The sequence below is a fragment of the Notolabrus celidotus genome, unplaced genomic scaffold, assembly GCF_009762535.1.
Source record: "Notolabrus celidotus isolate fNotCel1 unplaced genomic scaffold, fNotCel1.pri scaffold_241_arrow_ctg1, whole genome shotgun sequence".
Classification (NCBI taxonomy): Eukaryota; Metazoa; Chordata; class Actinopteri; order Labriformes; family Labridae; genus Notolabrus; species Notolabrus celidotus.
Window position 1 is genome coordinate 20,295 of NW_023260086.1, and position 20,262 is coordinate 40,556.

The window sequence follows — 20,262 nt, forward strand, 5'->3', positions numbered from 1 at the left end:
TTTGAGAGCAACGTGAGTGGCTTTTCCATCAAAAGCAGGGAACCTTGAAGCTCACTGGCGTTTTGCCGCAATGCTGGGTTAGAGCTCACACAGGGGGAATTAGCTCAAATGGTAGAGCGCTCGCTTAGCATGCGAGAGGTAGCGGGATCGATGCCCGCATTCTCCACAAGACTTTACTTTCCTCACCTCCCTTTCGAGAGGACGTAGTGTGGGGGAGCTGACACTATGGACAGAAGAAAATACCATCATGAAAGTCAGGAAGGAGTTCTGACCAAGTCATGGGGTTCCCTGAAACAACGTTACTCGCTTAACCAATGCAGCATCGACGCAGCCTTGCATTTGAGTGAATGCTTACGCTTGTTCCTTTTTCGTCAACACTCGTCCACGAGGGTTTTTTTTAGCCTGGCAGAAACAGGGATCGTCTTGCTTAAGTGTGTGTGAGCCAACACCTGTGGCTCATACATGTGGCTCAAAGTTGCAGGTCTTTGGCAGAAGACAGTAGTGTTACAATGCCGCAAGAGTGGCAGGTGGTCCAGATCATGCCCAAAGCAGGCGTCGGCCTCACTCAACAAGCTGTGTTGTTGACAGCCAAGCATAAAGTATGTGCGACAACGACGAGGATGGGATTCGAACCCACGCGTGCAGAGCACAATGGATTAGCAGTCCATCGCCTTAACCACTCGGCCACCTCGTCAATGAGGGCTGGTATTTTGAGAGCAACGTGAGTGGCTTTTCCATCAAAAGCAGGGAACCTTGAAGCTCACTGGCGTTTTGCCGCAATGCCGGGTTAGAGCTCACACAGGGGGAATTAGCTCAAATGGTAGAGCGCTCCCTTAGCATGCGAGAGGTAGCGGGATCGATGCCCGCATTCTCCACAAGACTTTACTTTGCTCACCTCCCTGTCGAGAGGACGTAGTGTGGGGGAGCTGACACTATGGACAGAAGAAAATACCACAATGTAAGTCAGGAAGGAGTTCTGACCAAGTCATGGGGTTCCCTGAAACAACGTTACTCGCTTAACCAATGCAGCATCGACGCAGACTTGCATTTGAGTGAATGCTTACGCTTGTTCCTTTTCCGTCAACACTCGTCCACGAGGGTTTTTTTTAGCCTGGCAGAAACAGGGATCGTCTTGCTTAAGTGTGTGTGAGCCAACACCTGTGGCTCATACATGTGGCTCAAAGCTGCAGGTCTTTGGCAGAAGACAGTAGTGTTACAATGCCGCAAGAGTGGCAGGTGGTCCAGATCATGCCCAAAGCAGGCGTCGGCCTCACTCAACAAGCTGTGTTGTTGACAGCCAAGCATAAAGTATGTGTGACAACGACGAGGATGGGATTCGAACCCACGCGTGCAGAGCACAATGGATTAGCAGTCCATCGCCTTAACCACTCGGCCACCTCGTCAATGAGGGCTGGTATTTTGAGAGCAACGTGAATGGGTTTTCCATCAAAAGCAGGGAACCTTGAAGCTCACTGGCGTTTTGCCGCAATGCCGGGTTAGAGCTCACACAGGGGGAATTAGCTCAAATGGTAGAGCGCTCGCTTAGCATGCGAGAGGTAGCGGGATCGATGCCCGCATTCTCCACAAGACTTTACTTTGCTCACCTCCCTGTCGAGAGGACGTAGTGTGGGGGAGCTGACACTATGGACAGAAGAAAATACCATCATGTAAGTCAGGAAGGAGTTCTGACCAAGTCATGGGGTTCCCTGAAACAACGTTACTCGCTTAACCAATGCAGCATCGACGCAGCCTTGCATTTGAGTGAATGCTTACGCTTGTTCCTTTTCCGTCAACACTCGTCCACGAGGGTTTTTTTTAGCCTGGCAGAAACAGGGATCGTCTTGCTTAAGTGTGTGTGAGCCAACACCTGTGGCTCATACATGTGGCTCAAAGCTGCAGGTCTTTGGCAGAAGACAGTAGTGTTACAATGCCGCAAGAGTGGCAGGTGGTCCAGATCATGCCCAAAGCAGGCGTCGGCCTCACTCAACAAGCTGTGTTGTTGACAGCCAAGCATAAAGTATGTGTGACAACGACGAGGATGGGATTCGAACCCACGCGTGCAGAGCACAATGGATTAGCAGTCCATCGCCTTAACCACTCGGCCACCTCGTCAATGAGGGCTGGTATTTTGAGAGCAACGTGAGTGGGTTTTCCATCAAAAGCAGGGAACCTTGAAGCTCACTGGCGTTTTGCCGCAATGCCGGGTTAGAGCTCACACAGGGGGAATTAGCTCAAATGGTAGAGCGCTCGCTTAGCATGCGAGAGGTAGCGGGATCGATGCCCGCATTCTCCACAAGACTTTACTTTGCTCACCTCCCTGTCGAGAGGACGTAGTGTGGGGGAGCTGACACTATGGACAGAAGAAAATACCATCATGTAAGTCAGGAAGGAGTTCTGACCAAGTCATGGGGTTCCCTGAAACAACGTTACTCGCTTAACCAATGCAGCATCGACGCAGCCTTGCATTTGAGTGAATGCTTACGCTTGTTCCTTTTCCGTCAACACTCGTCCACGAGGGTTTTTTTTAGCCTGGCAGAAACAGGGATCGTCTTGCTTAAGTGTGTGTGAGCCAACACCTGTGGCTCATACATGTGGCTCAAAGCTGCAGGTCTTTGGCAGAAGACAGTAGTGTTACAATGCCGCAAGAGTGGCAGGTGGTCCAGATCATGCCCAAAGCAGGCCTCGGCCTCACTCAACAAGCTGTGTTGTTGACAGCCAAGCATAAAGTATGTGTGACAACGACGAGGATGGGATTCGAACCCACGCGTGCAGAGCACAATGGATTAGCAGTCCATCGCCTTAACCACTCGGCCACCTCGTCAATGAGGGCTAGTATTTTGAGAGCAACGTGAGTGGGTTTTCCATCAAAAGCAGGGAACCTTGAAGCTCACTGGCATTTTGCCGCAATGCTGGGTCAGAAGTCAGTAGTGTTACAATGCCGCAAGAGTGGCAGGTGGTCCAGACATTTTGGAGCAGAAGCTAAGAGTTCCCCTCATACATGTTAGCTTAATTAGTTAGCCATCATTTCATAATCTAAGCATGTAGATTTCCTCCAGTTTTATCCAAACGTTGTATGCATTTTCTTTTTACACTGATCAGCTATAACATTATAACCCTGTGTGTAATATTGTTATATGTATGTTGACCCCTGTAAGATTGATAGCTTTGTAGAGTTTGCGTGACCAGGAGAATGTGTGTTATTGCTGGTGTTAAAACATGTATTGTAACTTCTCGTTCATGGTAAACTTTATCGTTTGAGATCCTGAATTGTGGATTATGGGAAAGAGTGAGTATCACCGTAATAAAAAATTAGACTCTCTTAGAACTAAGGACTGATTCTGCAAGTCTGATCTCCTCTGGCAGGCTGTTCCACAGTCAGGGGGCTCTGACAGCGAAGGCCTTATTGCCTTTGGTCTAAACTGAAACTTAAAGGCGACAGGGCCTTCACGTGTTGCAGGGGAATTATTTCCCAAAGGATAGGTTGTGTCTGTTTGTACTGAAATTAGGAGTGCAAATGAATGTGTATGTTTGGAACAACTTGTGTGTCTGACTGTATAAAAGAACCCATGTAGCCAATATAACACAAGTCAACCATTTGTATCTGCATGTCGTAGTTTGTCCTTTTTGGGGTACATTTCTCAAATTATTGAACTCTGAAACAATAGCATCCAAAACATCCTCATACACAACAAACACTGTGTGTTCTGACACCTTTCTTTCAGAACCATTTATCTCTCCCCATTGCATTAATGAGTCTTGTCCGACGATGACCCTGTCTCCTGTTTTTCTTCCTTAGGCCAGAACACTATTTACGATACATGATACATAGTATGATTTACCAAGATCAAGTCTAGACACAGGTGGTGTTAGTGAGGGAAACATTCACAGTATCATGACGATTTAGGAGAGTTCAGCCCCAGCTGATGAGTTGGCTCAACATTAAAATAAAATGACAGCTCCCAGCAGCAAAGATGAAAAACAAAGTTTGATAGCAGAATGATGGAGATTGTGGCAAACTCAGGTTGGTTGAACTGCAAAGTGATGTTGCAAAAATAACATCTAGAAAACAATAGAATTAGACAACCTGCAAAAAAACAACCAAGACCCAGACCCTAACATTACAAACTATGCATCTAATCAAATGTGAAGTAAAGCTTCATTTATTTACTGATAATTCTACGTAAACATCTGTGACATCAAAGAGTTAAACACATTTCAGAACCAGAGAAGCAGATTGTTTTCTGAAACGTTTCAGGTGCTTGAAAGAACAAAACAGGTCTATGAAGTTGCACTTCCTGCAATCATTAATAGTCACTGCTGCCATCTGTTTTTAAAGATATAAGCACAGCGATAATTAAAAGAAGACACAAGTGTTTTCCTTGAGGGTAAAAATGTACCAATGAACACTTTTCATCTTGACACAGATAGAAAATCAAATGAGAAGGAGCAGGGCTTCATCTCTGTCTGCTTTGCATATTGTACCATTTGATGAGTCAGGAAACTGCAGGAGAACAAGTTGAAATAAGTCCAGCGCTAACCAGGCAATTTGTCATGGATGACTGAGTAGATGGGTTAAACTTAATTAATATTTTAATGGGAAATTTACCTTTTGTGTGTCCCACTTCCAAGATGGATGAGTTCTGCAAACTCAGTTCTACAGAAGTGAAAGTCTTTACTCTGAAAATTCCTTGAGCTTTTAAAACTTTACATATCTGCTAATCAGCTTTACATCTCATTCTTATTCCCCCGTATTATTTGTTTGCTTTCACACCACATAGCCTACAAACAAAGAGAAGTCCATCCAAGGCTGTACAGGTATTTCTGAACAGTTTGGTCGTCTTACTCTTCATCATGAACTGTAAATAAAGTCACAATGATCTGTACATCATGCACTCATTTAGATTCAACAAGGGTTTACATAAAACAACAGTGCAAGACAAAAAAACGGGTTGTACCAAGGGGTGCAAACTGCTCAACATCTCACTCATTGTTTAATAAAATTTACTAAACCAGAGACACAGGCATTACAAGCATCTCTTTCCAATGAATAAGGGAAAACTACTTTGTCCATAAGCAGACAACCCTTACCATTAGTGACCAAGGGAAATCAGGCTTCTCCTCTTCTTCAGACTGGTTAATATATATATATCTATATATATATCTATATCTATATAGATATATATATATATCTATATATATATCTATATCTATATATATAAACAAGTTTAGGTGATACTTCTGTGCAACAATCTTCTCCATTTTTCATTTTGCATGATGAAACAACACCCTTCTAAATGTAATAGGTAGATTTGTCATGAAACTACAATGGGAAAATACAAATACCAAACTTATATGTCTAGACAGCTCAGGGATTCTGCAGCCCTATGGCTTCACGCCAATCAAGTCAGAGCATCACAACTCAAACAAAGTTATAGGAGATAGCCTTAGACCACTGTTGACAACACTGGTAAGTTCAGTTATGGAGGGAGGAGAAATTAAGTTTTGAGGGTTACAAAATAAATAAATCCAAATGAGTGAATAAAAACTACCAATTTCACTTAAATTACATCTGACTGCAGGCCAACTCCAAAAGAAGAGCCACTAACTGAGATGAAGAAAGAATGGAGCCAGACTTTAAATGAGGAAGATTATCCAAATCCCAAACCAAATTTAATTATTCAGCACATGAAAATTTTTTGTTCAATCAAGCATAAAAACAACACAGGAAGACAGTAAGACAGACATAACAAAAGGGGAACACAAAAATCAAAAGTATATAGTGAGGCTGATGAGTCATGTTTTGAAAGCCTACATGTGGAGTGCTGATTCTTTTATGTATGTCAATCAAACTTCAAACCTCTTTTGACTTCTGGGTTAGTGATTGAATGCTGCTTTCATCCATAAATTGAATCTATACCATTAAAACCAATGCATTGGCTTCCACTTATGTGTTGGGCAGGGGGTTGCATAAATGTAAGGAAATGCATACATTCATGGAGAGAGAGAGAGAGAGAGAGAGAGAGAGAGAGAGAGAGAGAGAGAGAGAGAGAGAGAGAGAGAGAGAGAGAGAGAGTCGGCATTGGATGTGGCTGTTAATTATGTAGTGTGCAAGTTCTGTACGTATCTGTATGAAACCTTTTTGTGTAAATCAGGAGCTGAAAAAGTTCTGGTAATGATCCAACACCTGTTAAAGCAGCAACATACTTTTCCTGTGAAACCTCCAAAATGACACATAGATTAGAGGTCTTGTCACACTCTGCTTCCTCAAAACTTTCCCCCATGCCGAGCCACTGCTTACCATATGGGAAATAAATTATACATGCAAGTATACATTTCTAACAGATGGCTTACTTTATAGTTGCCAATACCAGCAGGAATGTACTCATAAGATCTTGAAATTGAATTTGCACATATTCCATCACCAGTATAACTTCCTGTGGTTTGTCTCCCGCCATCCTACGAATACCTTAAAAAACAAACTGCTTACTCTTACTTCATTTCAAAATAAACACTATAAACCATGTATTGATCATTGTAGCTAGCAATCCATCTGTGACTTATTATAAATCCTTTGTGAAACTTTTTTAAAAGCCCAGTAACTAGAAATTTGGATATTTAGTGATAGATAGAGTTTTTTGGTCATTCAACTTTGTATTGCATTTTTTTTTTCAGTATTTCTTTGTTCACTACAAGTTAACAAGTTATATATAAGTTATACAAAACCAACAAAAAATAATAATAATAATAATAATAATGATAAACTGTAAAAACAAAAAGGAAGATAAACATAAGAACACAAGGAAAATAAACAAAGAGTGTAAATAAACAGAAAAAGATAAAAGCATTCCTATTCCTCTAGGTGATGTTTAGAGGTTAACATGTATAGTATCTCATATCACAATATTACTTTTCATAATCATACATGACGTTCATTAGAAATACAGGATAGATTAATTGAACATCAAATATTATCAGTCGTCTTCTCCAATAATTTCCAGATAGGAACCCCATATACAGTGGGTACGGAAAGTATTCAGACCCCTTCACTTTTTTTACATTTTGTTATGTTACAGCCTTATTCCAAAATTGATTAAATTATGTTATTCCCTCAACATTCTCCACACAATACTCCATAGTGACAAAGTGAAAAATGTTTTGTAGAAATTTTTGCAAATTAATTAAAAATAAAACACTCAAATATCGCATGTGCGTAAGTATTCAGACCCTTTACTCAATACTTTGTTGAAGTGCATTTGGCAGTGATTACAGCCTCCAGTCTTCCCAGGTTTGATGCTACAAGCTTAGCACACCTGGATTTGGGGAGTTTCTCCCCTTCTTCTTTGCACATCCTCTCAAGCTTGATGAGGTTGGATGGGGAGTGTCAGTGCACAGCTATTTTCAGGTCTTTCCAGAGATGTTCAATCAGGTTCAAGTCAGGGCCCTGGCTGTACCACTCAAGGACATTCAGAGACTTGTCCTGAAGTCACTCCTTTGTCATCCTGGCTGTGTGCTGAGGATTGTTGTCCTGTTGGAAGGTGAACTGTTGCTGCAGTTTTAGGTCCAGAGCGCTCTGCAACAGGTTTTCGTCAAGAATCTCTCTGTACTTTGCTGCGTTCATCTTTCCCTTGATCCGGACTAGTCTCCCAGTTCCTCCCACTGAAAAACATCCCTACAGCATGATACTGGCCACCACCATGCTTCACTGTAGGGACAGTATTGGCCAGATGATGAGCGGTGCCTGGTTTCCTCCAGACGTGACGCTTGGCATTCCGGCCAAAGAGTTCAATCTTGGTTTCATCAGACCAGAGAATGTTGTTTCTCTTGGTCTGAGAGTCCTTTATGTGCCTGTTGGCAAACTTTCATGTACTTTGTACTGAGGTGTGGCTTCCGTCTGGCCAGTCTATCATAAAGGCCTGAACTGTGGAGTGCTGCAGAGATGGTTGTCCTTCTGGAAGGTTCTCCCATCTCCACAGAGGAACGCTGGAGCTCTGTCAGAGTGACTTTTGGGTTCTTGGTCACCTCCCTGAACAAGACCCTTCTCCCCCGATCGCTTATTTTGGCCAGGCGGCCCGCTCTAGGGAGAGTCCTGGTGATTTCAACTTCTTTCATTATGCATGATGGAGACCACTGTGATCTTTGGGACCTTCAATGCAGCAGAATTTTTTCTGTAGCTTTCCCTAGATCTGTGCCTTGATACAATCCTGTCTTGGAGGTCTACAGACAATTCCTTTGACGTCAGTGCTTGGTTTTTGCTCTGACATGCACTGTCAACTGTGAGATCTTATATAGACAGGTGTGTGCCTTTCCAAATCATGTCCAATCAATTGAATTTACCACAGGTGGACTCCAATCAAGTTGTAGAAACATTTCAAGGATGGTCAGAGGAAAAAGGATGCATCTGAGCTCAAATTTGAGTTTCAAAGGAAAGGGTCTGAATACTTCTGCACATGCAATATTTGAGTGTTTTATTTTTAATTAATTTGCAAAAAGATCTACAAAACATTTTTCTCTTTGTTATTGTGGGGTATTGTGTGGAGAATGTACCCACTGTAGATCTGAATACCTTAGTGTCATTACTTGTTCCGTTGATAAGCTATCCTGGCCAGTTCATCTCTCCATTCGCTAACGGTTAGATTCTTGATTGAAACTCTCCCTTGCTAACCCTTCTGTAGAAGAAGTGATGGTGGCCTTAAAGGACAAGTTGCTCCTGTGATGCATAATTCGTATGATCCTCCATTTGTCATGTTTTTACCATCAAAAATGTCTATCATTACAAATAATTTTGCACACAACAACAACAAAAACAAAACTCTTCTCCATCATTGTTGCTTTTCACATGGCCACTCACTAAATACAAAAAAAAAAAAGAAACTTATTTTACTAGTTCGGCAGAAACATGGTGGTGCAAGATGGCGGCCTATGTGGAAGGAGACCCCCCTCCTATGTAGATATAAGAGGCTCATTCTAAGTTAACAAAAGTAAAATTGTTTTTATATCAAGGTGGAAATACACTATTTAAACAGAATTTTGAATATTATATCACATTTCTATTGAGTCAGTTCTGTTGAATTACACACTGCACCTTTAAGTAACAATGAAAGGTTATTCCTTTAAACGAATGCTCTAAAGAAACCATTTCCTCAGGTTAAAAAAACACTTCAAATATACATCCAAGGTCTCTTTCTATCTGTTTTGTTTTATTCTCTCCCCTTCGTAAATTTCATCCTTGAGAAAAAGATAAATAGGTTTTGTATAAGACATATCCTTTGGCATACGTATGCATCAAGGGCACATTTTTACGTTGAAGAATGTTGTTTCAGTGTTATCAAATATGCATTTAAACACCAGTGAGCATTGTCAGCATTCTGTCACACGGCCATTTGACTCCCTGGAATCTCATTTCCAAGGACTCCAACTCGTGAAAGGCAAACAGAGATACAGATAGGCCATTACCTGGGTTTGGAGAGCACTGGAGCACAAGTAAAGTGATTTCACCCCAACAAATGACAGTAACAGAGTACCTCATAAAATACAGAGGATATGTGAAGCTGTGGCAACCATATGAAGTCATTTATATACCCGTCTCAAGACACTTTACAATCTGACACACACACTTTAGATGCACATTGAAGAAGTGCTGATTTCAATCACATATCTTGTTTTTGACAGATTGCTTTGTCAAAAAGCATATTTGACTTTGTGTTGAGTCATGGTGACTCAGTGTGTGTGTGTGTGTGTGTGTGTGTGTGTGTGAGTGTGTGTGTCTCTTCACACAAACTGCAGTCTAACTAGAAGCAGTAAGTCATTTGTCAAGGATGAGTGAGTAAACAGGCTACTCTTAATGAATATTTTAATTGAAGAATTACCTTTTTGAACTTTTGGCTTTTGACTTTTCTCCTGTCTGTCTCCATTGGTTAACGGATCATTCCTAATTAATAGGGTAGTCATTCGTGTAGCTGACAAACACTGTTATGTGTACACACACACACACGCACATCGAAACAAACACACACACACACACACACACACACACATACATACACACACACACACACACACTCAAGCTTGCATAAGTGGATCCACACACATATTCAGGCACTGACGCAAATGTAGTGTGTCTTCTTCTTCCTCCCAAAATGAGCATGAACATTTTCTGCAAAACCATCCTCATCTGCATATCCTTGTCAGAGCCGCATTCATTTTTCATACTAAAGCGAAGACTGTAAGTGAGTTCACTGCATGTCTAATAGCGAGTCAAACTCTTTCACAAACGCTGGTGCAAAAATACACTTATGGAGGCAGAGAAGCATGAGCACACACAGTCATTTACCAGGGGAATGTTGCCATGTGTGCAGACAAGCATGAATGCATAATCATGCAGTAATAAGACATCAGTAGTTTTACAATCGGTGCGAATTAAAATAGATAACAGCTGACAAAGTTGCTGAAAGTATCAACAATCACACTGCCATCACTGTGTTCGCTAATACAGAAATAACTGCCAGAGGAAAGTTACATGATGCTTCATCAGGTGCAGCCCGGGGCTAGTACAAAATGAACTTGCATTGCAGAGTCATTTTTCCCCTTTTGTTAGTGTTAGTATTTGTTCACATCACTGATAGACACAATGGGCCTTATGTTAAATAACTAAGCAAAACACAACAAGAGGACCAGGGTGCATTACCTCGTTAGTCAGTCTGTCTACAGAATACTGACTGAACATTTTAATGAAAGCACAGTGTATACAAAGAGCCTTCTACCTAACCCCCCTTCCCTTCAAGCCCCTGTTACCTCTGAGGTACGTGCTGTATTTCCATATTTCGACCAGTGAATAATAACGATAATAAAAAAAGTAATAGTGAGGGCCTCTGAGAAGAAGATGAGCTTATTATTGTGTCAAGGCTCTGGAGTCTAAACTGACAGGGTTATGGCAATGCTCGCACATGCACACACTCACACACTCATGTTCCCCTGGTTTTACCCTCTGGCTATAGAACATATCAACACCAGCAGGATTAAGGGTTTTATTATGTATGTATTTTATTATTTATTACCAACGGTCAAAAAGGTTAGCACTCAGAAACAAAGTTTATTGCAGTGTGTTTGTGTTTGAATAGCCCAGGTGTGATGGCTGCTGAGGCATGACAGCACGTCACAGCGTGAGCGCAACATTTTAAACATCTGAACACACAACCATCACAACTGCCATCATTAATGTAATCATGTGCACAGTGATTCTGTGGAGAACAGCTTGGACAATGTGCCAAATACACCCGATGTTGCGGTCAGAGAGAGCTGTAAGGAGCTGCTCTTGCTAGAGATAGGCTGTACATTTGACTCCAACTTAGAGGAGGCCTTTTTTATGAAAGTAGTAAAATATGAACAGTTGAGGTGAACTATCGCACAGCTCTGCTACCAGTGTAAACTGCTCGTGTTTATATTTGGTAGCCTGGGCTATGTGCACAGGCTGGTGGTCCGAGGCCTTTAGATGGCCAGCCTCTCTGAGAGGAGAGCTAAGCAGGTGGCCCGGTATTGTTCGGTCTCGGCTGTAATCGGGAGCCGCTCCATCTGGAGGAGGCGCTGCTTCCTGTCTGTGCTGTAATGATTATGTTTGCGAGTTGCTTTATACCTGACTGTCTCCCTTTGTCCAGTTGTACTGATATTGTTCATGTCCTTTGTACAAAGTTGATTTGTACTTCTATTTATGTGGTTATTAATAAATACTTAAAATGTGTGTGTGTGTGTGTGTGTGTGTGTGTGTGTGTGTGTGTGTGTGTGTGTCAGGAAAGGGACTATAGTGTGTGTTTACCTAATTTTTTTATGAATGCTCATTTTGAGACTAATCGTGCGTACAGACCAAACAGAAGCAAAAAATTTGCATTGGGTTCATTACAAATATCAAGTCTGACATTTTGTAATCGAGGAAGCGAAATTAGGAGTGGGAGTGGTTGTCCCTTTAAAATTGATTAATACCACCTGTTCATTCCGCCTTTTTCGTCATACGCACAATGGATGATATCACCTTGTTCACTGCTTTATACTTGATATCGAAGTACAGGTGACATCAGGGGTCTAATAGCTGTCGTGTCTGGGTCCACAACATACTTCAGAGGCACAGACAGCTCTGAGAATTTCATCACCTTCTCATGGAGCTGCGTCTGGATGATGGCAGTTTCCAGTGCTACCTGAGGCTGACCAGTGCTCAGTTGGATGACCCATATGCTTGGATCGGTGCCAGGATCTCAGGATGGTTTATATGTCTTCAATGAGTGTCACGCCACAATACAAAGAACCGGTGTCAGGATGATGCCAATAAAACTGTCATAATGTACATTCTATGGAACTTCAGTTACTGCTTTCTGACGTTGTCCATAAGAGGATGACAAAACAATGGTTGTGTTTTTAAATGTAGTTTGGATACATTATGCCCATTAGCTGCTGTGTGTCAGTGATTTTAACAAACTGTATAACTTTTAAGTATAAAAAACTCCAGACAAAAGTCAGAGACCAATTTTCAAACAAAACAAATCCACCGGAAACACATGAGCACAGGAAGACATGGTAACACTCCCGTAAGACATTACACTCAGGTTAGACTGAGCAATTAAGTGACACAGATGGTAGGAAACACGGAGACGACACACACAGGGTAACGAGTAAGGTGAGAACGCAGGTGAGAACAAGGCACAGGTGTAGACAATCAAAAAGGGGGGAAATTAAATGATGTGTCCTTTGCTACACTGCAGGTACCTGGTCACAGCTGACTCCTACAGGAGCATTGCCAACAGCTTCTGTTGAGTGTCTCAACTGTGGTAAGAGGTACCAGATGCTGCCTCTGCCATTTGGGATTGCCTGGTGGATGAATTTATGGCTGTACCCAACACAGAGGAGTGAAGGTCCATAACCCACAAGTTCGAGGAGCTGTCATGAGGTGATGTTTAGTTCAGTTTTTTTCCACGTGTTTCATGCCTGAAACATCTCCTGTGTTTATTCGGTATCATTTAGTGATCCATCTCTTTTTGTACTTTCTGGTGTTTCTTAGTCTTTTCTTGTGTTGTCTGTTTTGTAGTTCTGAATCCCCTGTGTTTCCAGTTTAGTTACTTTCTGCCCTTGTGTTTCCCTCCTCGTTGATTAACCGCATTCATTTCACCTGTTTGCTGTGTTCCAATTACTCTGTGTATTTAGTTCCTCTGTTTCCCCTGTCTTTTGTGTTTCCTGTGTTTTTGTTCTGAAGTAACTTTTGTTATTAAACTCTTATTTTTTTTTAATCTGCATTTCTGGGTCCTCTTCATGCTAATTTTCTCTTTACGTGACAGAATGATCTGACCATCATGGACCCAGCAGACAATTTGTATTTATCTAAGAAGATTGGTTAGTTTCAGAACTTTTCTTTGGAATCCTAATTTTTTTTCTGGTCACCAAGAGTCCTCTTGGCTGGGGACCAGTCTCATATCCGCCTGTGACCACCACAGTTGCCAGGAAAAATTGCTAACCGAGTCCCCAGCCAAGGGGACATTGGACATTTTTATTAAGTTCCCTTTGCATATTTGTGGTTAAATCTTTATTTTTTCTGCACATTTTCTGTCTTCCTCCACTTTTTCGAGCTCTTGAAAGACTGTAATTAAAGTTCTTGTGCTCTCGCAGAAGGGTGCTACCAGTGAATGGTCTCATGAGGTTTCTCCTGACTCAGCTCCCAGGCTGACCCCGGTTCCTGTCCCGTCGACCCCTGTCCCTGCCCCGTCGACCCCTGTCTGGGCTCCATGTCCAGCTCCCAGGCAAAAGCCGGTGCCGGCGACTCCTGTCCTGGCTCAACGCTCGGCTCCCAGGCCTACGCCAGTTCCTGTTCCTGTTCCTGTGCCCAGAGCAAGGCCCCTGTGCTTCCTGTGCCTGGGCTTAGAGCAGCAGCCCTTGCGCAGCTGGCCCCCAGGCCGACACCAGTCCCTGTGCCGGCTCCCCGCTCGGTTCCCAGGCTGACGCTGGTTCCTTTACCAGCTCCCGGGCCGACACCAGTCCCTGTGCTGCCACCCAGGGAAACTAATCAGGGCAATCAAATAAGAGGGAAACACACAAAAACAGGAAGTAAAACTAAACTGGAAAGACAGGGATCACAAACTACAAAATAAAACAGCAATCACAAAAGACTAGACTATAATGCAAGAAAATGAATAAGAAAACAACACAAGATCATTACGTTTCATTTTAACTACAAAAATGTATCATACTAAAACAAGGCCATAGTAGTATCTGAATGAAATCATTAATACAGTCTAAAAATACATCAAATACTAACTGCATCTTATGTCATGCTATGTTTACATTTTAATATGCTGTAAATACCTGGAGAGCTCTGCTATTTTAACTTGTAATGCACTAGTGAGTTAATTAACAGATTCTTTTAAGTGCACCTTTGAAAGTGAAGCACCCCAGAGACTGTCCTTTATACACCAAACATTGTCCTGAACCATTACTCCCCCCCTCCTCTGCTCCTCTGATTCAAAGTCGGATGGTGAAATAGAAGAGGAGGAAGGGGAAGGGTTAGATCAAACACATCGCTATCTAAAATGAGAGGAAGAAATCCAATTAAGGATAGAAGAAGAAGAAGGAAATGTATGCAATCAAATGAATCCCCTTACCAAAGGCGACTGTATAACGGTCTCAAAGCCTCGTTGTTTATGCATCACAGGAAAGAAATAAAAGCCAGTGGAGAGAAATGAACGCTGCAGCAGGGACAGAGAGATGGCTCCATGGATAATTGGGTAATAAAGTAACTGAACATCATTTTCACTTTGTATAAAACCAAATGTTTTACCCTTTTAATTAATTTATCTTCCATTTATTATCGTCATAGTAATTTTCCTGAGAGTTTTTGTTGATCCAGCTCTGAAAAAATGTGTATCATGTAAACATTTGCTCTCCTGTGATTTTTGCATTCAAATAAAAATGTATGATTGACCTTCAAAGCTTTACATTACAACCCCTCTTTATATCAGATATATGAACTCCCTAAGCCTGAGGCTCTGCTGAGATTATGGTGTTTTTAGGTTATTCTGAGCCCAGCCTTCCTCTCAGTAAGCTTGCTGGACTTAAAGATATCGGGTGTCACAGAGCGGGTTATGAACTTTCTCTGTTAACTCAGACCTTCTTCTTCAGGCCCTGTCACACAAAGGGGGCATTTAGCACGTCATTTGACAGAAGGAACTGTCACCTGCTGTCTAAATCAGATTTATATAAAAGGTCAGATAATTTCACTATATACAAAAATTCAGAAATAACTCAAGTGTTTGATCGAATGGAAATCTGATTAATATATTGTTTTGAATGAATCTGTGCTAAGACCAAGCGGCAACCTCCAGTATCAAAATATGAAGCCAATGTGGAAGTGTTATAAACTGCAGTCCATCGAGCGTCCGGTTGAGGCTGGCTGCAGAAACACTGGAAACCACATACACACCAATTCAAAAAAGACTATATTTACAGCAGAAATAAGCATGTTCACAGCCTGATTCAAATAACGGTTTCGGTCTACGAAGCTAATTACTCTATCAGCACACACAGCAGGGGGTGAATTTTTTTCTAAGGGGACAGTTCAGAGGAAATTTAGATTATGAGTTTTCCATTAGGAGAGGCACAGCTGACTTGATTGACAGGCGGGAACATTGTAGCTATTGGCTAGGAGGCTCAAAGCCCACCTCTTTACCTCACACTAAGTTTGGTTGAGTTCAACATTTCCAACACTGCTCCCACTGATTGGCTTCAAAACAGTGCTCTGGAACAGATGGGTGATGTCATGGATACTAGGTCCATTATTTATACAGTCTATGGTTAAGAATAAGCATCCTTTATCTGTATTTTTGCTGCAAAATCCAACTTTGGTAAAAAATAGAAAAATAAAAAAATAGAAACAAAAGAATGGAATAAATATATGATTCTTAAATTTTTACTCAGTAGTTTCTTCCTTTTATCAGAAACAGCCAATCCAAGCTCTGACTTCGTACAAACCTGTATTAATATGAAGTTATTTTATAATACTGTCAACCCATTTTTTAACGTTTAAGTTAATACCTGTTTATTTGCTTGTTCCAACCAAGACAACTGATGTCTGATTTTCAGGCAAATAGTAGGATTAACATTTAGACCATTTATTTATTACATGATGAATCGCTAATGATCATTTATATGAACTTAGCTTGATTGCTGCAGCAGGGAGTGCTACAGCACAGATACACAAAAACAGAAAGAGAAGAAAAGAAGCCGCCCTCTGTTGGCTTCAGTCCCAATCAAAACAACCGTGAACAGTTTGAAAACTGTTACTGCTCGATACTGTGTAATGAGGAAAACATGCTTTTACATTGATGACACGTACAAAAATGGATGACACAACGCCATATGTTGTTCAGATGTGAAGTCAAAGTCCCCCCCCCCCTCCAACAGGCCCTGAAGTCTTGCTCATTTGGAGTCAGTCTCTTGACATCCTACCACTTGTTCTAACCAAAACACACATTTCACTTACCCATAAAACAGCCAAGATCACAGTGTATAGCAGAACAGAGTATTGTGACAGTTTGAGGCAGACGCTCATGAAAAGTTCAATAACTCTTGTACTGGTGTTATTTATGTCTCCTCTGCTTGGCTATTCTTGTGCAGACGGCGCCACAGGAGGCTCATTTGTCAACTGAGCTGTCAATCATGGTTCTGTTTTTCACAGCATCAAACCAAACTTCTCCAAGAAATAAGCACCAGCATGATAAAGCCAGAGACAAACATAATTTAATGTGTATTTTCAGGTCTTAGTTTGACCCTTCAGTTAACATGATGTAGGCGGGCCTTATTGTGACAGGGCCACATGGTTAAAAAAGTGTCAACTAACACAAGTGGGAAACAAAGGGCATTAATATCTGTCAAATCAAAAATAAACTGAATGTGTGATCTGTGTTTAATGCTGGGAAATGTAAAGGTTCCACTTTCAATGAAGGTATGTGAACATGTGGCGTTTATTGTTATTATATGGTATAGGAGGGAAGTTATATAAGGAGGATGTGAAGTAGAGGAAGAGGAGGAAAAAGAGAATTGAGTAGCGCCAGGCCAGACTGCAGCTACTGCACACACAAAAACTTCTCACCCCTCTGCCAACCCGACTACGGCGTCCAACCTTCTCAACCCTGCCATAACCAGACTCCAGACAGACCACCAGAGTGCCCTCTTCCTGATCTCCGGGGACTTCAACATTTTTTTTCTATGTAGCTTATTCTGTCTTCTGTACATACTTTTATTTTTTATTTTTTTATTGTATTTGTATTTATATATCTTAATTACTTTCTTCTATTAACATTATTTGATATTCTTACTTATTGTGTATAGGAGCAACTGGAATGACTGAATTTCAGCTGCCCCAACTCCTGAGCTAACTCATCTCAGAGCAGCAGGCCTGATGTCAATCATGTTTTCAGCGTTTACTGACTGCAAATTGTATCACAAAAAAAACAAAACTGCAATTTTCAGGTAACATGAAAACGAATTAAGCCATTCAATATTTTACACTTTCAAAAGAATCAGTCTAAACTGCTGCAGTGAGATGAGGGCATATGGTTGCATAATCCCTCTAAGTCTCCAGCCACTTTCATTCATGTTAGGATGAGGAAATAGCTGAAAGCAACAATGTGTTTACACAAGAGATAAGGAAGGATAGAAGGAAGGAGGAGGAGTCCCAGGAGAGGTACTATCTGTTCATTTGGAGTCTCACTGCCCCTCAGTGTCTCTTATCCACTAGCCTCTCAGTGTCCCCACCCTGGAGACTTCTACAGAGGCTTTTTGGCGTGTGTGTAAGTGTGTGTGTACTGATGAAGTGGGACCACATGCATATTACATCAAAGATAATTCTTTGAGTGCTCATCTGTGTTTCTTTATACACCTGACGAGGTATTGCGTTTTGTCGCCACATATTTAATTGTTTATCTACTTATTCTTTCCCTGTGGCTCACATGATCCCTGCCATCCCTTCATCGTCACCACCACAAGGCTGATTCCTCTGGGTGACTTTTGATATAATGCTATGAAATGCGAGGTGTTTGGTTTGAGATATTTTAAGATGTTTATTAAATCATGATTCACCAGGACCCCGGCGATTGTGCGTCCCTTGTAATGGATGCGGCACAGCTCCAAGAAGACAGCCTCCACAATCTGCTCGCCTTCGGAGACTGTGCTGCTCCAGCACCCTTTCCGAGGAAGGACCTGTGTGATGAAAGAGAGAGAGAGAAAAGGGATGAAGCTGGCGTTTCTTGTGACGAGCCAAAGAAATGCGAAGAGAACCCAGCTATCGCTAAACCAGTGACGTGTACCTTTTGAAGCTGTCCACGCCTGTTACATTGACATGCTTGGAAGGACTGGCCTTATAGCAACCCTTCACTAAGTGGTCCTGGTGGCGAGGTGGGAAGGAAATAGCCGCCTTGTCTCTGTCCGACATCTCCAGCACCTGCCACTGCGTCACGTAGCTCTTGTGGCTCAGCTCCATCAGGGCCTTGGCAAAACGGACTATGTGACCCAGAAGGAGTCCAGCAGCTCCTTGATGAGACGCACAGTCTCCTCGGCTCCCCTGGTGCGGTGACGGCAGTGACGTGCCAGCTCCTGGGTTCTTCACAGGTGTGTCCCTCCCCTCCTCCGTCCTCCTGCAGGTGGTCCACGTCAGTCCAGTCCAACTCAAAGATGGCAAAGCTCAGCCGTGCCATGAAGAGCCCGGACAGGTGGTGGCTGTCAGTGGCAACACACCTTGCGAAGCGTCGCATGAGGTGCCACACGTCCTGGCACTACACAGAGACAAAGGACGGCTGTCAGGGACCGTCTGTGGGCTGAGCTCTGAAGCAGCTACTCAAAGACACACTGAGAACCAGCTGGCCCCCTACCTTGCACATTCCATTGGTGACGCAGCAGTCTCGGTCGACGTAGAGCATGCAAGGAGCGTCCACTCTCGACTTCCTGTACATCCGCATCTGGCCAGCCACCATGGGCAAGAGCCCCTTACCCTCCGAGTCGGTGAGGATGGACATAAGCATCTGCCCGTGCTCGTTGCCCACTTTGGTGGGCCTCCCCATTGAGCTTCTTGGCAAGCCGTGGAGAAAAGAGAGAGAGAGAGAGAGAGAGAGAGAGAGAGAGCGATGGGAGTGCACAGTTACGGTATGTCCACGTATTGTTTCTGCTGCGCGTTTGCTGTTTTTCAGAATTCAAACTCACTTTCTTTCTTTGTGGAGTCCATCTTGAGGATGTCACTGGAAGGACGTCACCCTGGCCTAGGTCTCCTCCAGGCGAGGGATGGCCTCCCTCATATATACTGACAGTAGCCACTGTCGTGTGGGGACAGCACAACTATACTGAACGCACAAACATTGAACTTTCTCACCTTATATTTCCTTTTGAAATTGTCCCATTTTTTGGACACTTTCGTTAAGGAGACTTGGCCCTCCGATCCAAGATGCCGGATAATTTCACCGTGGGGCAAAAATATTAGGTCAGGTTATTTCATCCTTTGTCACCAAAAATATGGGTTTAATGTCAGTCACAGGGATTTCTGACTAAAAAGGCCGGAATATACCACGTTACACCCAACCCAAAGCCCCTGTGGGGCTAACAAAAATCCTACACATGAATCCACATAACCAGTAAATACCTTTTTACACATAACAAAGGGGATTTAATATAAAATGACGAAGAACACTTGAATTCTAACATAATAAAGCACACAAAAAAGTACACTCGAAGGAGAGGCAGACAGGCAGCAGTCCCCAACTCATACGCCTCTCTCTTCCTAAGCAGCTGTGGACCCACCGCCAGATGAACCTGATTGCTTCAATTAGGAGGCACCTGCAGAGAAGAAGGTGCTACAAGGGGAGGAATAACGAACAAACATACAGCTGTAACACAACATACCAAGAAAACTATGTAAGGGATAATGCATGGTTAGCAGGTTGCTATGGGAAAAAGAATCCCAACAGGGTGGCTCTCACCTGCTCTGCTGCCATTGCAAATATTGCTGGACAGGATCCAATATGTAGACATCCATAGCCTGTTCATTTAGCATGCTAACCAGAGCTAATGTTTCAGCCACATTGTTTGCCAATATGATGCTAACGGTTTTACCTCCCCTTACAGTCTGTGGTGTCAACAAGCAGAAGCTAAATGTGCCAGAACTCTTTTTCCACAGACTGATTTGACAAGACGTGTGATCAGTTTACCTCTGGTGTTGCTCGTGTTAGTGAATGTTAATCACCATCG

The 20,262-nt window shown here is 42.5% G+C and overlaps 1 protein-coding gene, 1 long non-coding RNA gene and 8 other non-coding genes across 10 annotated transcripts; 5 read left to right on the top strand and 5 right to left on the bottom strand.

Moving 5' to 3' along the window:
• The first annotated feature begins 93 nt into the window (after positions 1-93).
• trnaa-agc lies at positions 94-166 on the top strand. Its single transcript has one exon. It is a non-coding gene; the product is annotated as a tRNA-Ala (tRNA).
• A 446-nt stretch (positions 167-612) lies between these two features.
• On the bottom strand, positions 613-694 carry trnas-gcu. The gene has a single exon. It is a non-coding gene; the product is annotated as a tRNA-Ser (tRNA).
• Positions 695-802: 108 nt separating this feature from the next.
• Positions 803-875, top strand: trnaa-agc. The gene has a single exon. It is a non-coding gene; the product is annotated as a tRNA-Ala (tRNA).
• Positions 876-1,321: 446 nt separating this feature from the next.
• On the bottom strand, positions 1,322-1,403 carry trnas-gcu. Its single transcript has one exon. It is a non-coding gene; the product is annotated as a tRNA-Ser (tRNA).
• A 108-nt stretch (positions 1,404-1,511) lies between these two features.
• On the top strand, positions 1,512-1,584 carry trnaa-agc. Its single transcript has one exon. It is a non-coding gene; the product is annotated as a tRNA-Ala (tRNA).
• A 446-nt stretch (positions 1,585-2,030) lies between these two features.
• On the bottom strand, positions 2,031-2,112 carry trnas-gcu. Its single transcript has one exon. It is a non-coding gene; the product is annotated as a tRNA-Ser (tRNA).
• Positions 2,113-2,220: 108 nt separating this feature from the next.
• On the top strand, positions 2,221-2,293 carry trnaa-agc. The gene has a single exon. It is a non-coding gene; the product is annotated as a tRNA-Ala (tRNA).
• A 446-nt stretch (positions 2,294-2,739) lies between these two features.
• trnas-gcu lies at positions 2,740-2,821 on the bottom strand. Its single transcript has one exon. It is a non-coding gene; the product is annotated as a tRNA-Ser (tRNA).
• Positions 2,822-12,716: 9,895 nt separating this feature from the next.
• On the top strand, positions 12,717-15,174 carry LOC117809149. Its single transcript, XR_004630443.1, has 3 exons — positions 12,717-12,931; positions 13,317-13,371; positions 13,645-15,174. It is a non-coding gene; the product is annotated as an uncharacterized LOC117809149 (long non-coding RNA).
• A 2,942-nt stretch (positions 15,175-18,116) lies between these two features.
• Positions 18,117-19,291, bottom strand: LOC117809150. The gene is made up of 4 exons (XM_034678842.1): positions 19,225-19,291; positions 18,897-19,089; positions 18,336-18,800; positions 18,117-18,228 (listed from the first exon to the last, which is right to left on the bottom strand). The coding sequence occupies exons 2-3, from the start codon at positions 19,083-19,085 to the stop codon at positions 18,387-18,389; spliced, it is 603 nt and encodes a 200-aa protein (XP_034534733.1). The 5' UTR covers positions 19,086-19,089; positions 19,225-19,291; the 3' UTR covers positions 18,117-18,228; positions 18,336-18,386.
• Positions 19,292-20,262: the final 971 nt, after the last annotated feature.

Bases quoted from the DNA above. Each gene is read 5' to 3' on its own strand.
- LOC117809150 (XM_034678842.1), bottom strand. From the start codon at position 19,085: ATGGGGAGGCCCACCAAAGTGGGCAACGAGCACGGGCAGATGCTTATG. The intron at 18,801-18,896 runs GTAGGGGGCCAG...GTCTCTGTGTAG, and splicing joins TCACCAATGGAATGTGCAAG to TGCCAGGACGTGTGGCACCT.